The 20,928-nt window shown below is 40.1% G+C and overlaps 2 protein-coding genes across 3 annotated transcripts; one reads left to right on the top strand and one right to left on the bottom strand.

The window, feature by feature from the left end:
• The first annotated feature begins 590 nt into the window (after positions 1 to 590).
• LOC110976101 (uncharacterized) lies at positions 591 to 20,038 on the top strand. 2 transcript variants are annotated; one of them, XR_002597796.2, is made up of 4 exons: positions 593 to 706; positions 1,185 to 1,284; positions 10,536 to 10,760; positions 11,923 to 20,038. XR_002597796.2 is itself a non-coding variant. In XM_087132942.1 (3 exons), the coding sequence occupies exons 1-3, from the start codon at positions 699 to 701 to the stop codon at positions 12,053 to 12,055; spliced, it is 366 nt and encodes a 121-aa protein (XP_086989068.1). In that variant the 5' UTR covers positions 591 to 698; the 3' UTR covers positions 12,056 to 20,038. The 2 variants fall into 2 exon arrangements, 1 of the variants encoding a protein (XP_086989068.1); XM_087132942.1 differs by lacking the exon at positions 1,185 to 1,284 and having other exon boundaries at positions 591 to 706.
• On the bottom strand, positions 3,605 to 6,915 carry LOC147800033 (beta-4C adrenergic receptor-like). Its single transcript, XM_087132941.1, has 2 exons — positions 6,200 to 6,915; positions 3,605 to 5,851 (listed from the first exon to the last, which is right to left on the bottom strand). Exons 1-2 carry the CDS (start codon positions 6,285 to 6,287, stop codon positions 4,863 to 4,865), a joined length of 1,077 nt encoding a protein of 358 aa, XP_086989067.1. The 5' UTR covers positions 6,288 to 6,915; the 3' UTR covers positions 3,605 to 4,862.
• Positions 20,039 to 20,928: the final 890 nt, after the last annotated feature.

The following is a 20,928-nucleotide window of genomic DNA, read 5'->3' as shown; positions in this document are numbered from 1 at the left end:
ATATATGGTCTGTGTGCACTTGTCATTAAATCTTGTGAGTAGTTTGTCAAAAATTTATTCACTGATTTTAGATAAATGAAACCAGGGCTGAAGAAGGTATGTTTGTCCACAAACACATTTCTAGTTTTAAGATGGAACTTAAAGGACAATAAAACAGTGCTCATTGACAACCTATTCCCCTCCACTGCATCTACTTTCAAAAAACTGAATACATTTGTTTTGCTAAACCTTTAATTGTTCTAAACTGTAATTGGAGGTGCCTCCCATGCAAAAAAAAAATCAAATTATTAATTTTATGGAAAATGCCTTGAAATGGACAAATTTTTAAAGGTGTAGGAAAAGGCTTAGGCAAAATCAGTAGAGGGCGCTATGGATTCTAAAGGAAAAATTAAGCACTTGGTAGAGGGCGCTGTACAACGAAATGGTAATTTACACCTAGCCACAGAGGGCGCCATTGCATATAAAGTGGGTTGTTCGGCTCTGGGTGACAAGCAAAATTATGGGCTCCTTTCAACTAGCTCAGTAGAGGGCGCCATCACTTTTTTCAAATGGGGGCGCAATTTATTGGTTGTGTTGAAATTTCAGTAGAGGGCGCTGTTATTTTTTTCAACAGAGGGCGCTCTATATTGGACATGAAACACCACGCGTGTATATGGCGGGATGGACAAGTATGAGCATTGGGAAAACGTTGGCTGAAAATGAAAAGGTAGGCCTGCAGTTTTCATCAAACATTTGTGGAGTCCAAGTTACTCAGACTAAGTAAAGGCTGGGGTATTCAACCACATAAGAAAAGCAACGAATTTGACCGTCTGTGTAGTTTACAGAGGGCGCTGTTAATTAGACGCCAGCGTGCATCAGGTTACACTGCACTAAGTATATACGCGCCACAGTGCAAACTCAGGCCGAAATTGTGCCGCCTGTTGACTCTGGGGAAGAGGTTGGCCCTCTGGTTTTTCACTGGTAAATTCAGGATTATGGCCAGAAGTTCAGTTTTCGTTTATTTTTACCAGGGTTAGCACACTTTTTTTATTCGCTTTTCCCCGAAGATACCCCCTAATAGTCGTAAAACAATGGGCTCCTTTCAACTAGCTCAGTAGAGGGCGCCATCACTTTTTTCAAATGGGGGCGCAATTTATTGGTTGTGTTGAAATTTCAGTAGAGGGCGCTGTTATTTTTTTCAACAGAGGGCGCTCTATATTGGATATAAAACACCACGCGTGTACAATGTATATGGCGGGATGGACAAGTATGAGCATTGGGAAAACGTTGGCTGAAAATGTAAAGGTAGGCCTGCAGTTTTCATCAAACATTTATGGAGTCCAATTTACTCGGACTAAGTAAAGGCTGGGGTATTCAACCACTTAAGAAAAGCAACAAATTTGACCGTCTGTGTAATTTCTGTATAAAGCTGGTCAAATTCCCCGGTCAAAACTACCCCCCTCCCTTACCGGCGGCAGAACAATTTTCATAGTTCAATCATCAGGCATCAGCCCTTAAGTCTTTTCCCCCTCTGTTGGAAAATTAACAGCACTAAAAGTCAGCCAGATTTTCAAGTAGATTCATTGGAGGATTAAGTCTTTCATGCGGTTACTTACATGTACCTTGTAGAGCAAACTTTTGACATTTGCTGGGTCCACCCAACTAAGGACTTGAAGTTGGAAGTCTCACAGATTGTTGATGAGTCCTGTATAGATTGATCACATATCTCCTGTGCCTATGTGCACGTAGGATGTTGGATTTGGCATTAACTACATGAATTGGAGATTGGAAGATTTATGATTGAAAGAGTAATTGAGGTTGGTTGTTGACTAGTACAACTGTACATGTACATGTAGCTGAAGGATGTGATTGATGAGGGAATTGATTGGAATTTGGAACAAGTGCACCATGATTGCCATCTCATAATGACGTTTACCATTTTGTGAGGAAAGCTTAAGTAAAGAAGCTTTAATCACCTCCTGGGTAGTTTGACAGTGGAGGATTGGTTTGCTGACAGGCAGTCCACATCTCTTCCCCTCTCTTCCCTGTCTGGTGCTGATGTAATTGATTTCTGCTAGAGTTGGATTACACAGTGAGTGTTATATATGTACCAACGTGTACCTTTAAGTACCATGTGCAGGTACTCTACTTGTGCTGTACATTGAACATGTATATGTACCACCTGTTTGTAAAAATTTCAAAAACCGATCAAATTTTGTCTGACTTGGCTGGTATTTGGGTTCTGTCATACGTGTTGTCATTTTTTGCATTTTTGTATAGAGTGCACATACCGTAGATCTCCTGGCATATCACATTTCATCAAAAGAAGTCTAAATTTTGTAGTTATCTATTTGCATATTAAGCCAAGTTTGCAGAACTTTGGTGATTGTGACTATTTAACCCCTTCACGCCGGGACCCGTTAAAACACGCCGTAAAAATTGAGATCCTCAGCCCGCTTTTTAGTTATTATTCTCGGCCCACGCTAGAGCGAACACGGTGAAAGAAGGCAGACCCTGGCTCTTGTGTACATGTATATGGTAAAAAATAGAAAAATAGACGGGGGAACCTAGACATGTATGTCATACTTTTTTGTTGATAGCTACAATCCCCTCTGAGCAGGAACAAAGGGCACGTTTTTAAATGAAACTGATTTTGCCCTGCCCGACGTGTTAATTAATTAAAATCAATTAACATCTCCCCGGCGAGTACGAACTCACCATGTACATACACAAGTTTAGGTGCAAATTTATTCTGGAATATGGTTTTCTCATGTATGCGGAACACATGAAGAACCCGGTTGGAAAACTTTTTACCAGTCTGTCTTTCTTTCGCCAGTGAGGGTGCACTTGAAACTCAGGGTGGATACCTGTTGTCAGTATTAATAACATGTATTGATTTGTTGTAATGACACTGTTCATGGTACATGTACATTGCACAACTCCCTTTTATTCTCAACCTGCAACATGAATCAAATGGATGGAGACAAGCTGTAAAACTCCATTGCAAAATTTATCACCCAAACACTGTATGATTTGAAGTTTAAAAAAGAAATTCAATTTGCCTTTGCAAATCCAATGCAAGAATAGTGACCCACACTGGCATTGGCCTTCCAAGATTGTCCACAAAAACCAACTCTACAATTTTGCCTCACACCCCAGGCTACAAGATGTTACGTACATAAACATGCAAAGACATTTTCAATTTAAGGGGTTTTCAACCCTGCTCCCCTCAAAAAAAAAAAAAATTGCCTTAAAACTCTAGAATGTTGCTCACACCTCCAACTACAAGATGAAGACCATATGATAGGTAATTCTGACAAATGTTTTTACATGTACATGTCAGCAGCTTCAAATTTCAATTTGTACATGTAGTTTACTCTATCCGGTATCAACGTACACGCACTGTACATGCATACACGTATGTAGAACTTCATTTGATCACGGACCTTTAACCATTGGTCTGTGATTGGATTTTGCATAAACCATGAAGTATACGTGAATGCATTGGACAAAAATGGGATGACATCATGTTGACTTTGCTATTTGATTTTTTGACCTAAATTTTAAAATTGGAAATTACGGTACATGAAAAATATCTAAATTTAAGATGGTATCAGAAATTTTTTTGTGAGGAAAATGTTTGGCATTATGGAGACATCATAATTTGATTTTGTAATGGGCAATAGTGAATTATTGAAAACTAGGTTGACTTGACATACATGCACACTTTGAGACCAAACATGTTGCAAACCACATGTGAAGTTTCTGCAAACTTTGCCATCCGTACATGTACTGGTACAGGTAGGCAAGCAGGCTTACTAGAATCAAACCACACTGTCACTTCAATAAATAATGTAAATGAAATCATGCCATTGCTACGGCTACAGGTTTGGCATTTGGGTCATTCCACGAAGTTCGGGCGCAGTTTGTGACGACGTCCCTTGTTACATCAGTGAAAATAAACATCTTTTGTCCTTGTATGTGGATTCTAAATTGACATTGTTCTCAATCTTGCTAGGTTCTTGTAGTGGTTTGCTTTATCTTTGCCGAGTAGTATGACTTAATCTGTTGTAATGTGAAAATAATGGGCAATAAAAGTTACCGATATAACAAGGGACCCCGTCATAAACTGTGCCCGAACTTCGTGGGATGACCCATTTACAAATACTACTGTGATGGTAGCTACTTGCGCAGCCCCAGGGTTTGTTGGAGTGTGAACTTCAAAGGATGGGAGACGAATCCCGGTTCAGACCACGTCTAGGAGACAGACTTGCAGCAGTGATTCAGTCAACTCAAGGACATAACTTGAACTTGACTAGCCAACAGCAATCCGGTTGTTTACTTACCCGTCATTTATAAACAAACACCCTGTATAATAAATCCAAAGGTGCAAAATATGCTTCTTGGGTGCACACATACGGTTCATGTATAACATACATACATGTACACGGGAGCAGGGCACAAAACACACATAAATACATGTACATGTACAATGTTTACAGTGCCTGCGTGCACTTAATGCACGTTGAGTACAGCAATGCTCGTGACCTCAATTCCAAACAAGGAGACCCAAGCTTTTGGCCAAAAAATCATGCCAAATTGACAATTTATAATCTGTAAATTACACTCACCCAGACCTGGGTGGTTACAGTATCTGACACTTACACGTAACAAGCTGTTTGACGTCTTTTTGATGATGCTCTTGATTATGCAAGATGGAATGATTCGCTAAATTGAATGATTCAGCTAGGCTGTGTGAGATAGCTTATGTGTGCAGGAAAATGGGCGTGTCAAGTGAGGGCGCACTTGCATCTATCACACTACCAGTATATGTAGTTTAAGATCTGGAACACAAACTATTTAGTAGAATTCATTGTGATGATCTAATGCAAGAATGTTTGGGTTAGACATTGGCGCCAGTCAGATAGTAAACCACAAAGCTCTTGGCGAAGATCCCTGTTTCTTAAGTAGTAAATGACAACATTCAGCCAACCGTTGGACAGCAACAGGGCTTGAGTCAGCATGACTACCGCATCCCTATCATTTGGCTCCAACTTTGATTGAAGAGAGATTGCAGTGATGACCAGTGTAGGAATCCAAGTGATGATTAAAGTCCCTGTTATGATGATGACGGTGGTGGTTGATCTGGTGTTTTTTCTCTGCCCACCTCGGCCATTGCCCGCTTGGTTTTCAGCAGCAATGCGTCGGGCTTGATTGCGAGCTATTACGGTGATGTGTGCATACAGAATGAATATGGTTGCCAGTATGATAGCAACTACTGTAACAAGAAGGTATGTTCTCCAGTCATCTGTTAGTAGTATACACCGTCGGTAGGGACTATCCAGTAAAAAATTAATTCTGTTATTAATCCCGCGCATGAGCATTAAGATCAGGAATGTTACAGCCCATGCAATACATACAGTGATCTTGAATCTGAACTCAGTCATCAATGAAGGGTAACGTAGAGGACAGGTAATAGCAATGTAACGATCTACCGTCAGAAAAAGTAGTGAAGTACAACTCATTGTGTTACATACTACTATGAGACCATTAATTGCCACACAGAGAAATTCGCCTAGCAACCAAGAACCAGCAAACATCTCCACCAATTTAAAGAGACTGAATGTACCACTCCCAAGATCAGATAGGGTGAGAGAAGCCATGAAGATTTTGGTGGTTGGCTGGATGCTGGTGACACGCCGTAAGGTGAAAAGCATCAGTGGATTCAGGATTAAAATCAAAAGAATTGTCAGTGTGGTGAAAATCATCACAAAAACTTGGAATGGTGTCAGTGCCAGTCCGTACTGCAGACTCTCCTCAGTAGAATTGGAGGTGGCATACAGTCCTGCAATTTCTGTAGTTTCCATGGTTTCTGCAGAGGGAAACATGAAAGCAGAGGACTAGATTTTGAAGGATTGATTAGTTGTTTGTATGGATGTCTTTACAGGTATTGACAAGTAATTTTGAGAAGAAAATCAGGATTGTCAGTGTGCTATAAAAGCTCAATGAAATTCCAGAATGGTGGTGCTGCCTTGGTACATTCATCCTGTAATCCTGCAGTTTCCTTACCTTAGTTTCCATGGTTTCTACAGAACATGAACACAAAGGATTAGATTTTGAGGAATGTGCATATTACGAGGATGTCTTCTTATTATTCACAGGTATTTGAAAATAATGTCTAGAAGAAAAATCAAGATTGTCAGTGCGATGAAAAGCTTACCAAAATTCCAGAGTGATGTTGCTGTTTCATGTATCTCATCTGTAGAGTTGGAGGTGATGTGCAGTCCTGCAATCCCCGCAGTGTCCATGGCTGCTGTAGAAACAAGTAGGAAAATGGAGTGTTATTCAGTAGGCCTCCTTCTTTTAACAGCCATGTAGAGTGAGTTGAGTGGGTGTGAGGAGTTTGCCCGTGAAGCTGTGCTCAGCTCAGTTGTTTGATCCAGGAAAAGATGTTGGCACTGTCCAAGAATCCATTTCAGATCAGCATGTGACACATGAAATTGAATTCACTTTGTCTTGTACTAAAAGCCAGCAGGATCTTAGAGGCAGTTTCTGTTGAGACCTGAACAATTTTTAAGTGTACTCTAGTTGCTTGCCAGAAGAAAAAAATCTTGGAAATTGGCTGGATCCCCCCGACTTTTGATTCCAGCTTTACAGTGTGACTAGTTGATTCCTGTGTTCTGTGATCATATCTCTCCTCTACCTACACAATATATTTTTGAGAGCATGGTTCAGGGTCTAACAGCACAAAAGGCACATGCGTCATTAAACTTGGTTGTCAGACTGTATGGAGTAGGACGTGATTTATGAGGAATTGAGTGGAATTTTGGACGAGCACACCATGATTCACTACGAACATCAAACAAAAGAAACGCAGTGCACTAACAATGAATATCGATTGTTATTTCACCATGCTTCTTTTGTTAGACGTTCACAATGATTAATTGTTACCTGATAATTACATATGCAGTACAGTGATATTTTGTGAGGAAATTTAGGTTTTCAGTGAAGCAGCTTTAATCAGTGTTGGATTTGTTTGCTGACTGGCAGACTTACTGGTACTGATATGTATCCGCATCCCAACTTCCTTTTTCTGATGGCTGTTGTGGATGATTCCTCTAGAGGGGCATTAATTTTTATCTTATTGCTTGCTTACCACAAGCAGCTTCACCCATTCAGTACCAATGTCAGATTGACTTGACTGGACACCACGACCTTGATGTATACCAAAGTTGCAGCCAGTGGCCAGTGAACGCTTTCATGTTAGGAAGTTTCTAGCTGTACGTCTGACATCTGCAGTATTTCAACTGAAAGGATAAAAAGAATTTAAGAAAAAGGGCATTGGAAGTGTCCAGACCCCATTCTGATGTACATGTAGTGTAGCATTTGGTCTTGTGAAACACATGTGATGTACATGTACATACTGTACCGTATGTGCATGCCATCAGCTGAGAAAGTGGCCCAAACATGTTCGTTTTTATTCCACGTGGGAAAAATACATGTACATATGACAATTGAACAACTCTTGAAGGGTATGAAGTTAAAGTGTAGCTGCAACGAATTTTTTTTTTCGACACAATTTTTCTGCATCTTTGTACTTTTCTTCATTGTATGAAAACACACAGTCCTATTTGATTAAATGCATTGAAAAGTATATTTACATACTTTTAAATAATCAAAATTATCCGTGTTTTCCTGAGGGCATTATTGCTGTGAAATCGTCAAGGGAAGACAGGGTTCAGTGCATAGGTTGTTCTGTTCTCAGAATTTACTAACTGAAAACATTTCTGAGAAAGGAATTGATGGTTTCTTATTGCTATGCACATAAACAACAATGAATAAACAAAGAAGAGAAAACTTGGTCCAGGAAAATCTACAAAAATGCATGACTTTTTTTGTGTACAAACCAATGTAACACCGAGTCTTCTTCCAGACATGACATCACAGTTTGCTCATGAATATGGAGATATCATTAGCATAAAAAAACAAAAAGGCATTAAAATACCCTTTGAAAATAAGGTTTACTGAGGCACAAACGTGCATTTTACATGTTTGTTATCAATAACATTGATTGCAGCTACCCTTTAATGTAAGTCCAACTTCCTTTACATGTACCTCTAACACAAGAATCTGTGGGACAGACGTGGATAGCAACTACGGGAGTTGACCAGATAGTGGCATTGTGCCTTAGGTGCCGTGGGTGTAGCAGAGTTAAATAACTAGATACTTGTCTAAGTCATATGGCTCCCATTTGTTTTACAGACTATGTACATGTGTCATCAGTATCTTGGATCATCGCACATGTAGGAATCCATTCCCTGTAGTGTTATGATGATAATGATGATGGTGGATATATAATGTAGTTGATCTGGTGTTTATTCTCTGCCCACCTTGGCCATTGCCTGCTTGGTTTTCAGCAGCAATGCGTCGGGCTTGATTACCAGCTACGTGTATATGTACATGTACAAGATGGACATGGTTGCTAGGGAGGTAGCCAGGAGTGTAAAATAACTGTCTTCAATCATTTGTCAGTTTGGAGAACATGTTGTAGATTGTAGTCGCATGGTCATAAACTTCGTACCCCAGGTGCATTAAAAATGTTGCAGCCCATTTGCTGCATACTGTCCCATAACTATACACAGTTATCGGTGAAAAGTGCCTTAGAGGATGCCTCAGGATGGAAGATACGGGTAGCAGCGTAACAGTCTGTAGTCAGAACAGAAGTAAATGGTCCAGTGAATATGCATGCTGGAACACTGCTTGTTGCACAGAGAATGTCAATGGTGGAACAATGCTTGTTGCACAGAGAAAAATCAGTGGTGGAACAATGCTTGTTGCACAGAGAAAAATCAGTGGTGGAACAATGCTTGTTGCACAGAGAAAAATCAGTGGTGGAACAATGCTTGTTGCAGAGAAAAAAATCAGTGGTGGAACAATGCTTGTTGCACAGAGAAAAATCAGTGGTGGAACAATGCTTGTTGCACAGAGAAAAATCAGTGGTGGAACAATGCTTGTTGCACAGAGAAAATCAGTGGTGGAACAATGCTTGTTGCTCAGAGAAAAAAATCAGTGGTGGAACAATGCTTGTTGCACAGAGAAAAATCAGTGGTGGAACAATGCTTGTTGCAGAGAAAAAAATCAGTAGTGGAACAATGCTTGTTGCAGAGAAAAAAATCAGTGGTGGAACAATGCTTGTTGCACAGAGAAAAATCAGTGGTGGAACAATGCTTGTTGCTCAGAGAAAATCAGTGGTGGAACAATGCTTGTTGCACAGAGAAAATCAATGGTGGAACAGTGCTTGTTGCTCAGAGAAAATCAGTGGTGGAACAATGCTTGTTGCACAGAGAAAAATCAGTGGTGGAACAATGCTTGTTGCACAGAGAAAAATCAGTGGTGGAACAATGCTTGTTGCTCAGAGAAAATCAGTGGTGGAACAATGCTTGTTGCTCAGAGAAAATCAGTGGTGGAACAATGCTTGTTGCACAGAGAAAATCAATGGTGGGAACAATGTTTGCTGCACAGAGAAAATCACCTAGCAACAACTGATCCAGCAAATACTGTACATGTACTTGTACTGAACCAAAGGGGGGGTTATACCATTGCAAAGATCAGACAGGGTGAGAGATGTCATGAAGATTTTGGTGGTTGGCTGGATGGTAGTAAATAATAAGGTGAAAAGCATCAGTGGATTCAGGAGAAACATCACAAAACTTGTCAGTCTAGCAAAAGTCATCAGCCTTCTGTGAAATCTCTTGGAGCACTTGTCATTTTAATAATTGACAGTGTTTCGAAATTACCTTTTTTACATCTGACACACAAACAGAATCTGTGACAGATTGCCATTTGTACAAACATGTACATGTGGCGTTAAATTCAGTTGTAGATTTGCCTCCCCCCACCAAAGAAAGGGCTTACATGAATGCTTCCTTTATCCACCTTTCAAACTGTTTTCAAGAGCAGCATTCTGTCAGGTTTGGATCAAATACAAAATGAGAAAAAATGTCAAACTTCTATGACTTTAAAATGTGTACTAAATTCTTTACAAATATGAGTACAGAACAGTTGTAGGCTGAATAAGCACCAAACTCAGTTGAAAAGTGGATTACAATTTAGCCTATTGCCCTCTGTTGAAAGAGTGCTGATTGAGACTCAGCTACTGTGCAATATTCCATGACCTAGATGTTGGATGTTGCACTATGAATAGTGATGAACCCTTCAAATCTTTGGAAAGTTTTGCAAAGGAGCTCCCTGCATCATCCATCCACCAAATTCTATCAACCCAATAGCATCAAGTTCAGTGTAAGTGGTACATGTAGCTGCACTGGACTTTCCCCAATATGACCAAATCCTCGCAAACCTCAGGGTTGATTTCTAAGAACCTGGGAGGGTTAGTGTTACCACCAATATGTTTCTAAACATGCCTTTAAATGGGGCTCCTGGACCATCAGGTGTGCTTACAGTCAACTCACTATGAGCTGTTGATAGTTTCATGACTTTTTTAAACAAAAGTGGTTCAAATCAAGTAACTGTGTCCTGTCATTTTTTTGTCTTCACAGATGCTGGACTTTACTACCTGCTGTTTGCTCAAGTGATCTGACCTCCAAGCTCACCATCATAGTACACCACGCACCTCTCCATGTCACCATGCTGTCTGCGTGCATGTCAAGGAATTCCTGCTACATCATCACAAGTGTGCCAGGGGTTTCATCATACCCCTGGCATTGGGTTGGCATTACTTGGTGCCGGCATTCACCGTTTTCCCTGCAGTATCCATTGCCAGTGTGAGTGAGAATATTACATAACTGCAATATTTTTTATCACAAGAGAAATTCAAATTAAAGGACTTGAAGCTGTTCCATTTAAGAAGCTGCTAGTACTTTGTGAAGGTTGCAGTGCAGTAAGAGTGTGCAGTAGGCTTGCAGACTTTGAATTTCATATTTTGTAGGGCACTGCCATTTGGCTGAAATAAAGGGCACTACTGCCAAACATGAGGGCATTAATGCCATCCCGATATTTTTGCATGGAAATCAATATTCATTCAGCCTGGCCTAAGCAAAAGTAGGATAGGGCCTATGCAATATACCTGAACATGTCCTTGATTTGTGCCGAACCAGCAGCCGAGTGTTGAAAGGCTTTGGCCCGTTTTGACTGTAGCCATTCTTTCCTCGGCATTTTGCCTACTACAGAAACTGGCCAGGCCAGCATGGCCAGTCAACTGAGTGATTTTGCACACAACGCACATGTACGTGAGAATCGGGTTAGTCCCAATCGATGTCATGAATGTACAGTTCGGATTGCACGCGGCACGTGGCACTAAATTGCAAACACTACATTGTGGTGTTAGTTAAAATACTACCATGACCATACAGTTGTCCAGTGTGCATGAAAAACGTGGAGCTCTTGATATACCGTTAACGCATACACGTTGATGGGCAGTTTTAGACCAACATTATTGCATGGCACATTAAAATGCTTGGCTTAGGCATGCGCTGTTATGTTAAGTCATTGGATAGGCCGGTGGGTGTTGCCTTGCAACACTGACTGTGCTGCGCTTGCGATCGTGCACTGCGCATGGTGCGGGCTGAGTGTACAATAGTCCCACATACACACAGTGCAGCATGCCCTGCATATGCATGCATGCCATGCATTTGGGTGGCGCAGCATGGTGTTCCGGTTGAATGTGAACGATCATGTAACGATTTGTATGTCGCTTTTCATGCTGCTTTCCGTGTACCTCGCTGAACGAGGGCAGTGGATATGCACATGTAGGGCACTGTGGCCAAGAGAAAAAAAGGGCACTGCTATCTTGGCAGTGAAACACGATCACTTTTCAGAGGCACCACAGCCAAATGGGAGGGCACCGATGGCCGTCGGGAAATTCAAGGCCTTGGTTTGATAATTGATGAATTCAAGTATCTAATTTGTGTCTATGCTTTCCTGCAGATTCCCTGTTGAGGAAGATTACTGGCAGCAGATCATCAAACTAACCCAGAAAGCTGCATGGAAGTCAACATTGGAAAATCCACTGGATATTGCTGCACTAATTCTAATGGAACTCATAAGAGACAGCCTATGAAATAACATGGAACAGCATTACTCCAGAAGGACTGATGAACCCATCTACTAAGTTAGCTGTTGATTTCATGTGGTTGGACGGGTCAGCCATATCTGAAGCCCTGTGCTCTGTCCAAGATGTGAGGGCTTGTCATAGTGTTCCCTTTAACATTGGATTCTGTGTGATACACATGTGCTTCATGCGCCAATTTGATTTCTCATTGTGACTGTCATCACTCCTGTACAAGACTGCATGAGGAAAGCCTGTGACTTGGATGGCTGGAGACTACTGACATGAAATGGCCTTTGACATTGAGCAATGTACATGTACACCAATTCCAAGCAGGAAGGATCAGTGTACCACTGTTGACTTGAGGCTGACTCGGGATGCTGTGATAAGATGCCAGGAACCAAAGAAAGCTTGTGCGTTGGATGGCTGGAGACTACTGACATGAAATGGCCTTTGATATTGAGCAATGTACATGTACACCAATGCCAAGCGAGACGGATCAGTGTACCACTGTTGACTTGAGGCTGACTCGGGATGCTGTGATAAGATGCCAGAAACCAAAGAAAGCTTGTGCGTTGGATGGCTGGAGACTACTGACATGAAATGGCCTTTGACATTGAGCAATGTACATGTACACCAATTCCAAGCAGGAAGGATCAGTGTACCACTGTTGACTTGAGGCTGACTCAGGATGCTGTGATAAGATGCCAGGAACCAATTACATCAGACATCTACTATTCTACATCTACATTGATTGTAATCCTCAGAGCAGGTCACTGGAACTGACTTGACACCGTGACTTTTCTGGATCCACTTGACTTGCTGTCTGCATAGGGCCACATCTTGGGATCCTAAGTGTTACAACTCTGTGTTATTTAAGGACACATGGACAACCTCAGTGCATAAGAAATGCAGTGTGAAGGACACTTCCAAAGTGAAGGACTCTAGAAACGAATATGTCTAGAAAAATGTGCAATTACAAAGCATTTAACCAGCCCCCTAGAGAAAGTTTGATCCCAGAAACTTGAAATTCGATAATCGCTTGTTCATAAAAGATTAACGTGATTTTGAAAATCTCATTTTCTCAATCGTTTAACGGAGCATTTGGCAATTTATAGAATAACTGAAATGCAAATAACAGGATTTGGAAATATCTAAAATGCTTTGTGATATTGTATCGGATTTACACAGAGAAATCTGATTAACCTGTGAAGAAGTTGACTACTTACTGCTGCAAGGAAGTAAGCTAAAAAGGAAAATATCCCCAATTCTTATTTTGAAATTCTGAAAACTACTCAGCATTCTTGTAGGGGCTGGTTACCTGAAGGGTATTCATTGCTTGAGTACATTTGCCTGGTAGTATGCCTGTTGGGGGACTGGGTACTAGATTGGTAAACAACACTTCGTTATCAATGGTCAACAGTCACCATAATGTACAAAGTGTTTCGAGAGAAAAAAATGCTCTGCATACTTTGTGTCAAACTAGCCTTTGGTTTTTGAGTTGCGCATTGCTTATTCATGGCATTTTCATCAAGTAAAAAATTCCTGATATTTTTTATGATACTGACTTGTCAATTATGCAACATTTTTCTGGTCTCTGTTGGGACTATTTGATGCACACACGAAGCATTTCTATCATTCGAAGACATATTCCTCAAACACTCAGTGTTTACCAATCTCATGCCCAGCATCTTGAATATAATCAGCACTGGCACACATCCAAATCAAGCCGTTTAATCTTTCAGTTTGTGACTAAGGATGCTTAGTTTTCAGTAATATTGTGACCAGCATTGGACTTTGAGAAGATACATGTAGTTTATTCCTTCCAAACACACATGAACCACTGAAGTGCTAGTAAATTTAGCTTAAAGGAGGTTAAACTTATTGCTCTTGGGTCTTTTCAGAGCCACCGTACACTTCTCTTTATTGTCAGTTAGTTGAAAATGCTGTGTCCACAAATTTCAGCGAATTTCTATTCTGCAGCAATCACTACCTCATGTCACATCTTATTTGGGTGTGTAATAACCAATCTGCTTCAGTTTAATGCTCTTTTAAAAAAGGGAAAAGACAAAATCTTATTTTGAAAGTACTCAAATTTGCATAATTTGGAAGAAGACTATTACATATGAACAGGTTTTAATCTTTGTCAATATTTAATACTCAAACAGGAGAGCATTCAACTTTATTTTAAGTTTGTGTTAATGGCTGTTCTATCTGACTTTGATCAAGTTTATGTTTGCAAAATGAATTTTTGTGTGTGCCAGGTGCTGATTATACATTCTGAAGCCACAGTTAACCTTGAATTATGTATATCCTTGACCAACAGGCAAACTCAAATCTCTCGAAGCACCCTAGCGCATACAAGTCCCCCCTGGTGTGGGCTGCGTGTTCCCCGTCCGCAGGCGCCGACAGGTTCCGGTGAGTTGCCTTGCTGCATAACATGTGATCGGTTTGTTCAAGATGTGTTACAACTCTCTGATCATTAAATGCTGGGGTTGGCAGCAACATGGTAAGGATCCTGTTAACTTTGACAATCAGTTTATCTTTTCTGCCAAGCAGATGCATGTATCCATGACTCTAAACATTGCAAATCTAAGGAACAGTTTTTCACACCTACTCAAAATTGCTCCATCGATAATTCAGAAATTCTAGTTGATCATGGTTTGGATCCAGCAAAGTGAAATGTTTACAAATGGTCTCTTTTGTCGACTTTTTCTCTGACATTTTTAATGTTGGATGATTCTAAGGCAGTTTTCTCAGTCTCCTGTTGTGGGTATCTTCCATGGTATAACTCAACAATCTTCTGCCTTTTGTTGTGCCTACTCAGTCCACAGTCAGTTCCCTCTCTTTAAAAAAAGAAGAAAAAAATAAAATGGTGAACTTGTATCAGCAAAAGAGATAAAACTTAGTAAGTGATCAACTGCACCTTAGCTACATTATCCCAAAAAAAGGTAGAAGTACAAAGCTTCTAAAAACCTGAACTGTCATTTTACTCTTGGTGTAATAAGTCAGATGCAGTAAATGCTTCACTCAGTATGATGAAAGATGTATTTTATTCTGGCTTTCATTGCACTCAATTTTGATATTTCAGCAACTGCAAGAAGCAACTTTCATATCAACCCTTTTTGAAGGCATTTGGAAATAATAATCTGAATTTCTCAAAGTTGAACTTTTTAAATATTCATACATTCAATGGCAGTCAGTTGACTAATTTTGCATTGTTGAAGTGCTTGTAGCATAGCAAGAAGAAACAACAAATGAAAGACAAACTCCTTCACAAGTTCTGTGGAGAAATCCCTGGTGTGTCAAGGGGGAGAACCATGCTGTTAGATTGCTGGGTGGACGATGCATCCAGGCCATTCACTCCAGGTAAAAAACAAGGAGACACACACCGGCCCAGAATTTGTCCTAAGAAAGAAGGAATTTTAAAAAGTTTGGGGAAAGTACTGTACACGCACATGTGGAAACTACAGCAAGCAATATGTGCATGTTAACTAGAAATTCAGAATCAGTCCATCATCTGATGTTAATGTCAGTCACAATTTTCAGAGCTCCATCTGTGTACCACAGAAGTCATCCTTGCTGAATAACATTCTAGTCAGCAAGTGCAGAAATTCAGTGGATTGATTCCAGAATGAAATGGCTCTCTCAAAATGAACCTCACCTGACTCTTCCCAAAAATGGGGAGAGTAACTATTTCCAAAAAAAAATGGAATCAGGATAAATTGGAAATGGGTGTGTGTTCCCCTCAATCAGAGGAGTGAATGGTCTGGGAGATTGGGTAGCCAATCTGCCTCTCAGTATCTTAAACAGAAACTGTGGCATCGACACGGGGAGCCAGTCCCGGCTACAAGGTCCATGGTAAGTTTAATTGAAGTTTGTAGAATTAATTCATGCACTGTGTAGACATCCTCATATGTTGCTTGATAAACCCAAGGTACATCTCATTGCTAGGAGTGGTACACTGGCTGCATAGACAAACACAGTATTGCACAGATAGTCTTCAGTCTACGGCAATACCAGTACACTTGATCAAGGCATTGACAACCCCCCCTCCCCGAAAGTCTCCAAAGTTATTTGCAATGGTTGCAGATATTGCATTCACATTCTCCTTGTGTGAGGCAGTCCGCTTACTACTGATGACATGGCGGAGAGAAGCTTGTACATGTATATTGAATAGCGACAATGAAGTTCAGCTTCCACCAGCACAGATGCCTAGAATTACTTCATTGTCAAGTAGATGACACATGACATGAGCATTGTGTCCGAGACACAGGGATTGCCTGTCCCAGTCTTGCCTGAATCTACATGTACCTATCGGGCACAGCCCTCATGGACACCCACTGAAGGTCGGGGAGAGAGGCAGACTTTTACTCTTGTTTCCCTTGTGCAAAGTGAGACAAAGCTTGCTGCTGTCTCTTGATGACAACTTCTGCCAAGAATGCTCCAACCATTTTAATCTCCTCTGCATACACCTAAAACACAGTTGTTGATGTTGCAGTAAACAACATCTTACAATAAAGAATGAATAGAGGCTTGGCCTGCCATTTATCCTGTCAGTAAATGACAGGCATGACAGCTTTTTATGTCTTGATTTATAGTCGAGAGTCTTGTCCATGGAGATCATGTCACCAGAATTGATGCTCACAGGAAATTTGTCCGATAGAGTTGAGTACCCATGAAATTGATTTTATGAGACATGATAGCCTTCAGAAATACTCCTCATGTCAACTTTGCAACCTCACTGCCATCTGTTTAGATTGTCCTGATAATTTAACAAATTCATGGATTACATGGATTTGTTTGATTTGTTGAATGACAAGACTACTCATTCACGCTAGAGCTGATATGTAAACTAGTCAGTTCCTTTTATTCATTTGAAGGAATGGTCAGTGCCTTGATCAAGTGTACAGTAAATCAATAACCCTAATTATGGTGTGCATTGAAAACATTCTGTTCCAGACTGTACTAAGAAATTACATGTACTGGTGTAACATTTTGCTGAATCGGCCGCTTGGCTGTCTGAATGACCAGATCGCAGAATTTACATGTAGCCCTAACTTAATCTTGTGAAAAGTACATTTCTTGTATCCTGGGCCAACTTCCAGACATCTACAAAGAACGTTTTTGGCAACTTGGCCATATAAGGTTTGGTGGACATGTCCATCTATAAATTTCAGTCAATTTGAGTGAACGTGACTTCTTTGCAGAAAAATACAACCCCTATTTGGAAAGTATAGTAGCACATGTAGATTAAGGAAGGTGAAAACAATTCCTTTGAAAGTTATGGTTATTTCTGCAATATCATACTTGCAGCTTGCAGCAAAGGCTAATTGTTTTTTTGGTATATTTTCTCTGTTAAAAAAAACGGAAGAGATGTATCACTCAGGAGCCAGTCTTTTTTGCTCCTCTATTGATATTCCAAACCCCAGTTTGAAGTGGCACTTTGGAGGTTTTGAATAGACATGGTCCAAGTGAAATTGCTGAAAATTGAGTTTAACCATTTCATGCTTTATCAAAGACACTATTTTAAGGAATTAGACTGTCAACTTTTTACCAACACAAGAATTGGTGCCCCAATACTTAAAAAAAAAGTCATTTTCTGCACACACAGTCCGAGTTAATTGGGAAAAACTAAGCAAAAAAAAAGAAGCGAGTGGTATTGCCTTAGGCTGAAGACTATCACGCTCCGTGCAGGTCACATAGTTTGGACAGTCTCTAAACTATTTGTTAAAACTGTGAAGACATGAACTGGTTTTGTTTCAAATCTTACTGGTAAATCTTATGTTAACCACATGGAGTCTACATCAGTAGAGATATTTCACAGCAGGTTTATGTCCATAGGTGCTAGCGTGGTAACAATACATGTACCTTCAGTACTGCATGTCAGTCTAGGCTGCATCTTAGTGCTCAACTGTTTTTCGTAAAGCAATCCAACTTTGAAGAAGAAATTAGTCACTCTGTGGTGACATCTCTCATACGTTTTAGTCAATAAAATTGCAACGATTAAAAACTTAACAAAAACCACAGGAAGTTTTCTTCAAGCATTTGGCCTTTAAGACTGAAATCCAACAATGCAGAAGTGAAAAATGAAGCCTGTTTTGCCTTTGATACATTTTTGGGCCAATTTACAAGGTAGGAAATGTAAGTGATGGTATGTGCAGTAAACTTGGCCTGCTATCACAGTAAATCAGTCTGGTTTGAAGTAGTCCAACTTAAAGCAGTAACGTGCACTTGATGGTTATTAATCAGTGGAAGATTATGACATATTCAAGATGTAAACAAAACCCTACAGACTGCTTTGTAGCTTCTCAGTAGCTGGGTACAAATAGTAGTCCTAGTAAGTACTCATAACTTGGCATTTATTTGTAACTAATTGATGGCTTGAACTGTCTAAATCTTGAATCTTTTTTTTGTTAACAACTTTTCATATGTATATTTGAAGAAGAAAGTCAAAGGTTTTAGATTGATGAATATTGTTATTTGTCATAGGTCTGATAACCTAGGCAGGGCCGAGGAGAGTCCACTTAATACACTGGGGAAAAGAAAGCTTGTTTTGTGTGCTGCTCAGTGCATGGGAGAAGCTGTGTGTTTGATGTGATTGCCAACTGTATTCTCAACCCCGCTCCCAAAAAAAGCACATGTGACTGATATGTCTGTCTTGCATAGATTTTGCATTCGGCTGTTGCCATTCAGGAAACAACGTAGATTTTGAGGCTGACAATTCCATAACCATTTGGCCAAATATCAATGAAAGTGGCAAATGTTACACGAGTTTGGACAAATACTGCTGCAGTACTGGTGCATTATTTGACTTGTGGTCGATAACGAGTCTTTAAAAAAAGATATTTAAAGAAAGATGAAGAAGCACACCATGGTTTCTGTTGTATTTCATGGAATGTGCAACAATCAGCATACGATCTCTATGTAAGAGATACATATATGCGACTCCAGACATTGTAGTGGGTTACACAGTCAAAGCAGTCCAGTGTACAGTGAACCACCAGGTCTTTTGACAGCGGAGAAAATGCCGCTTTCCAACTTCCTTGTGACAATTTGCATATTGGTAATTTGCAATGAATCAACTGTTCTGTATTGTTTACATCCAGTTTTGCAGAGTCGCAAATACATTTGAATACTTCTGAATTAACTCATCACTTTCGCGTACAAAAATTCAAATGAAATCGTTTGTGCCGCTAAGAATCTAAGACTTCACATCCTTGTGCAAATGGAACACTGTTTGAGCATGCATGCATTTATCAAGCATTTTCCAGTAATGCACTATGAATTTGGTCCTCCCCTGAGTCATATCTCTGCATAATACACGGTCATCTGAATCATTTCTGGTCCTTTAAATACATGTAAGGTTTGGCCAACATGCAGTTCCCGACAGTCTTTCTGAATTGAGTTTAATAAGCAAATGATACTTAAACATATACATATGTAGACTACCAATTTAGTTTTGTCATTCCGTCATTAGGTGCACCCATTTTTATCATCCATGAAACCAGTCCTGGAAGTATTTCTTGATAGTGATGTCAACGTGAGTTCTCCTGGGCCCTGTTTAGGTTAGCATGTGAGCATGTGCAATATCTGTGATTATGTAGACCAGTGTACACCAAACTGCCATGAGATTGTTAGGGTTTATGAGAGCAATACATGAGGATGTAATTGTAAAGTGCATGAATTAACGAAAACTTCAATTAAATTTAGCATGGAGTACGGGACAGGCTAACCCCGTGTCATTGGATGCCATAGTTTCTACAGATACCGACAGGCAGATTGCTACCACGTCATCCACCAAGTCACTGAGCAGTATGGCTCTTCAGGACACACCAGGGTATATAGATTGGCATACTCTGTTGAAAAATCTACATGTATAAGACAAAAAGAAAAATCACCCCAATTTCTGTGCAATTTCTTGATGTATAGAAAACAGCCATTTTAAAACATCAGCACTTTTTTGCTCTGTGGGAAAGTTTATGGATTCCCTTTTTAAAAAAAATTCTTTTAAGGAAAGTAATAATGAAGGCCTGGATATACATGCAGACCTGTCTTGAAAGTTGCTTTATTGCCTGCAGTTTTTGGAACAGGAAATCAATCAAAAAAACTACATCTCATGAATGTTTTTCGTTTCATCTTTCAGACAGAAAAGATTCCACAGTATAAGTAAACATAAGCAAAAGTAACCAGTTTGAGTCAATCTGTTTGATTACTTTAAAAATCAAAACAAGAGTGCAGTTTATCACTTCACAAAGCACTTAACTTTTGCTTTGAAATCTAACAAACTTGATGTTTTGACAGAAGAAGTCCCGTCGGACTACATAGCAAGAAATATTTAAGAGCCTTCAAAGGCTACTTTGACCTCAGAGGGTCAGAAACTTGAAGTTTAGTAACACGGTAGGAAAATTGACTGTGGAAATGCAACTTCAATTGGCAGATTTAGAGTTAACCAGTGAAAGTTACACACTACAAGGGACTAAGGAAACTGATTTAGAAACAGAAGACGGAAAAAAAGTCTCTGAAAAACACAAAAAATGTGACTTTTTTGGAGCATCTCATTTCAAAGGATCACGACCATGATTCAGCTGTGAACGACTGAAATATCAAATGGAAACAATTGCAAGTTAGGTTGCGAGGACATTCCTTTATTTGCTATCGTTAGAGTTGTGGAAATACATTGCCATCTGCCACGTGGAAAAGTCAACCGATTGTTGGAGTTTATGGGATTCTTATTTATGTTGCAGTCAACTTGGGCATTTAAGATCAGGAGAGTTTGTACACATCAAGAACAACTGATTGCGAGTTTATGCAGTGGGCAACTCACTGGACCTGTTGGTGTCTGTGGGCGGGGAACACGTGGCCCACACCAGGGGGGACTTGTA

This window comes from Acanthaster planci, linkage group LG02 (assembly GCF_054643075.1).
Source record: "Acanthaster planci isolate LZ-2023a linkage group LG02, COTS_SCS, whole genome shotgun sequence".
Lineage (NCBI taxonomy): Eukaryota > Metazoa > Echinodermata > Asteroidea > Valvatida > Acanthasteridae > Acanthaster > Acanthaster planci.
The sequence above is the reverse complement of the archived record's forward strand: the minus strand, read 5'-3'. Positions and strand labels throughout refer to the sequence as shown.

Coding starts and splice junctions, on each gene's coding strand:
- LOC110976101 (XM_087132942.1), top strand. Junction 10,761..11,922: donor CTGCAGTATCCATTGCCAGT/GTGAGTGAGAAT, acceptor GCTTTCCTGCAG/ATTCCCTGTTGAGGAAGATT.
- LOC147800033 (XM_087132941.1), bottom strand. CDS start 6,287: ATGGACACTGCGGGGATTGCAGGACTGCACATCACCTCCAACTCTACA. Junction 5,852..6,199: donor AACATCACTCTGGAATTTTG/GTAAGCTTTTCA, acceptor TTCCCTCTGCAG/AAACCATGGAAACTACAGAA.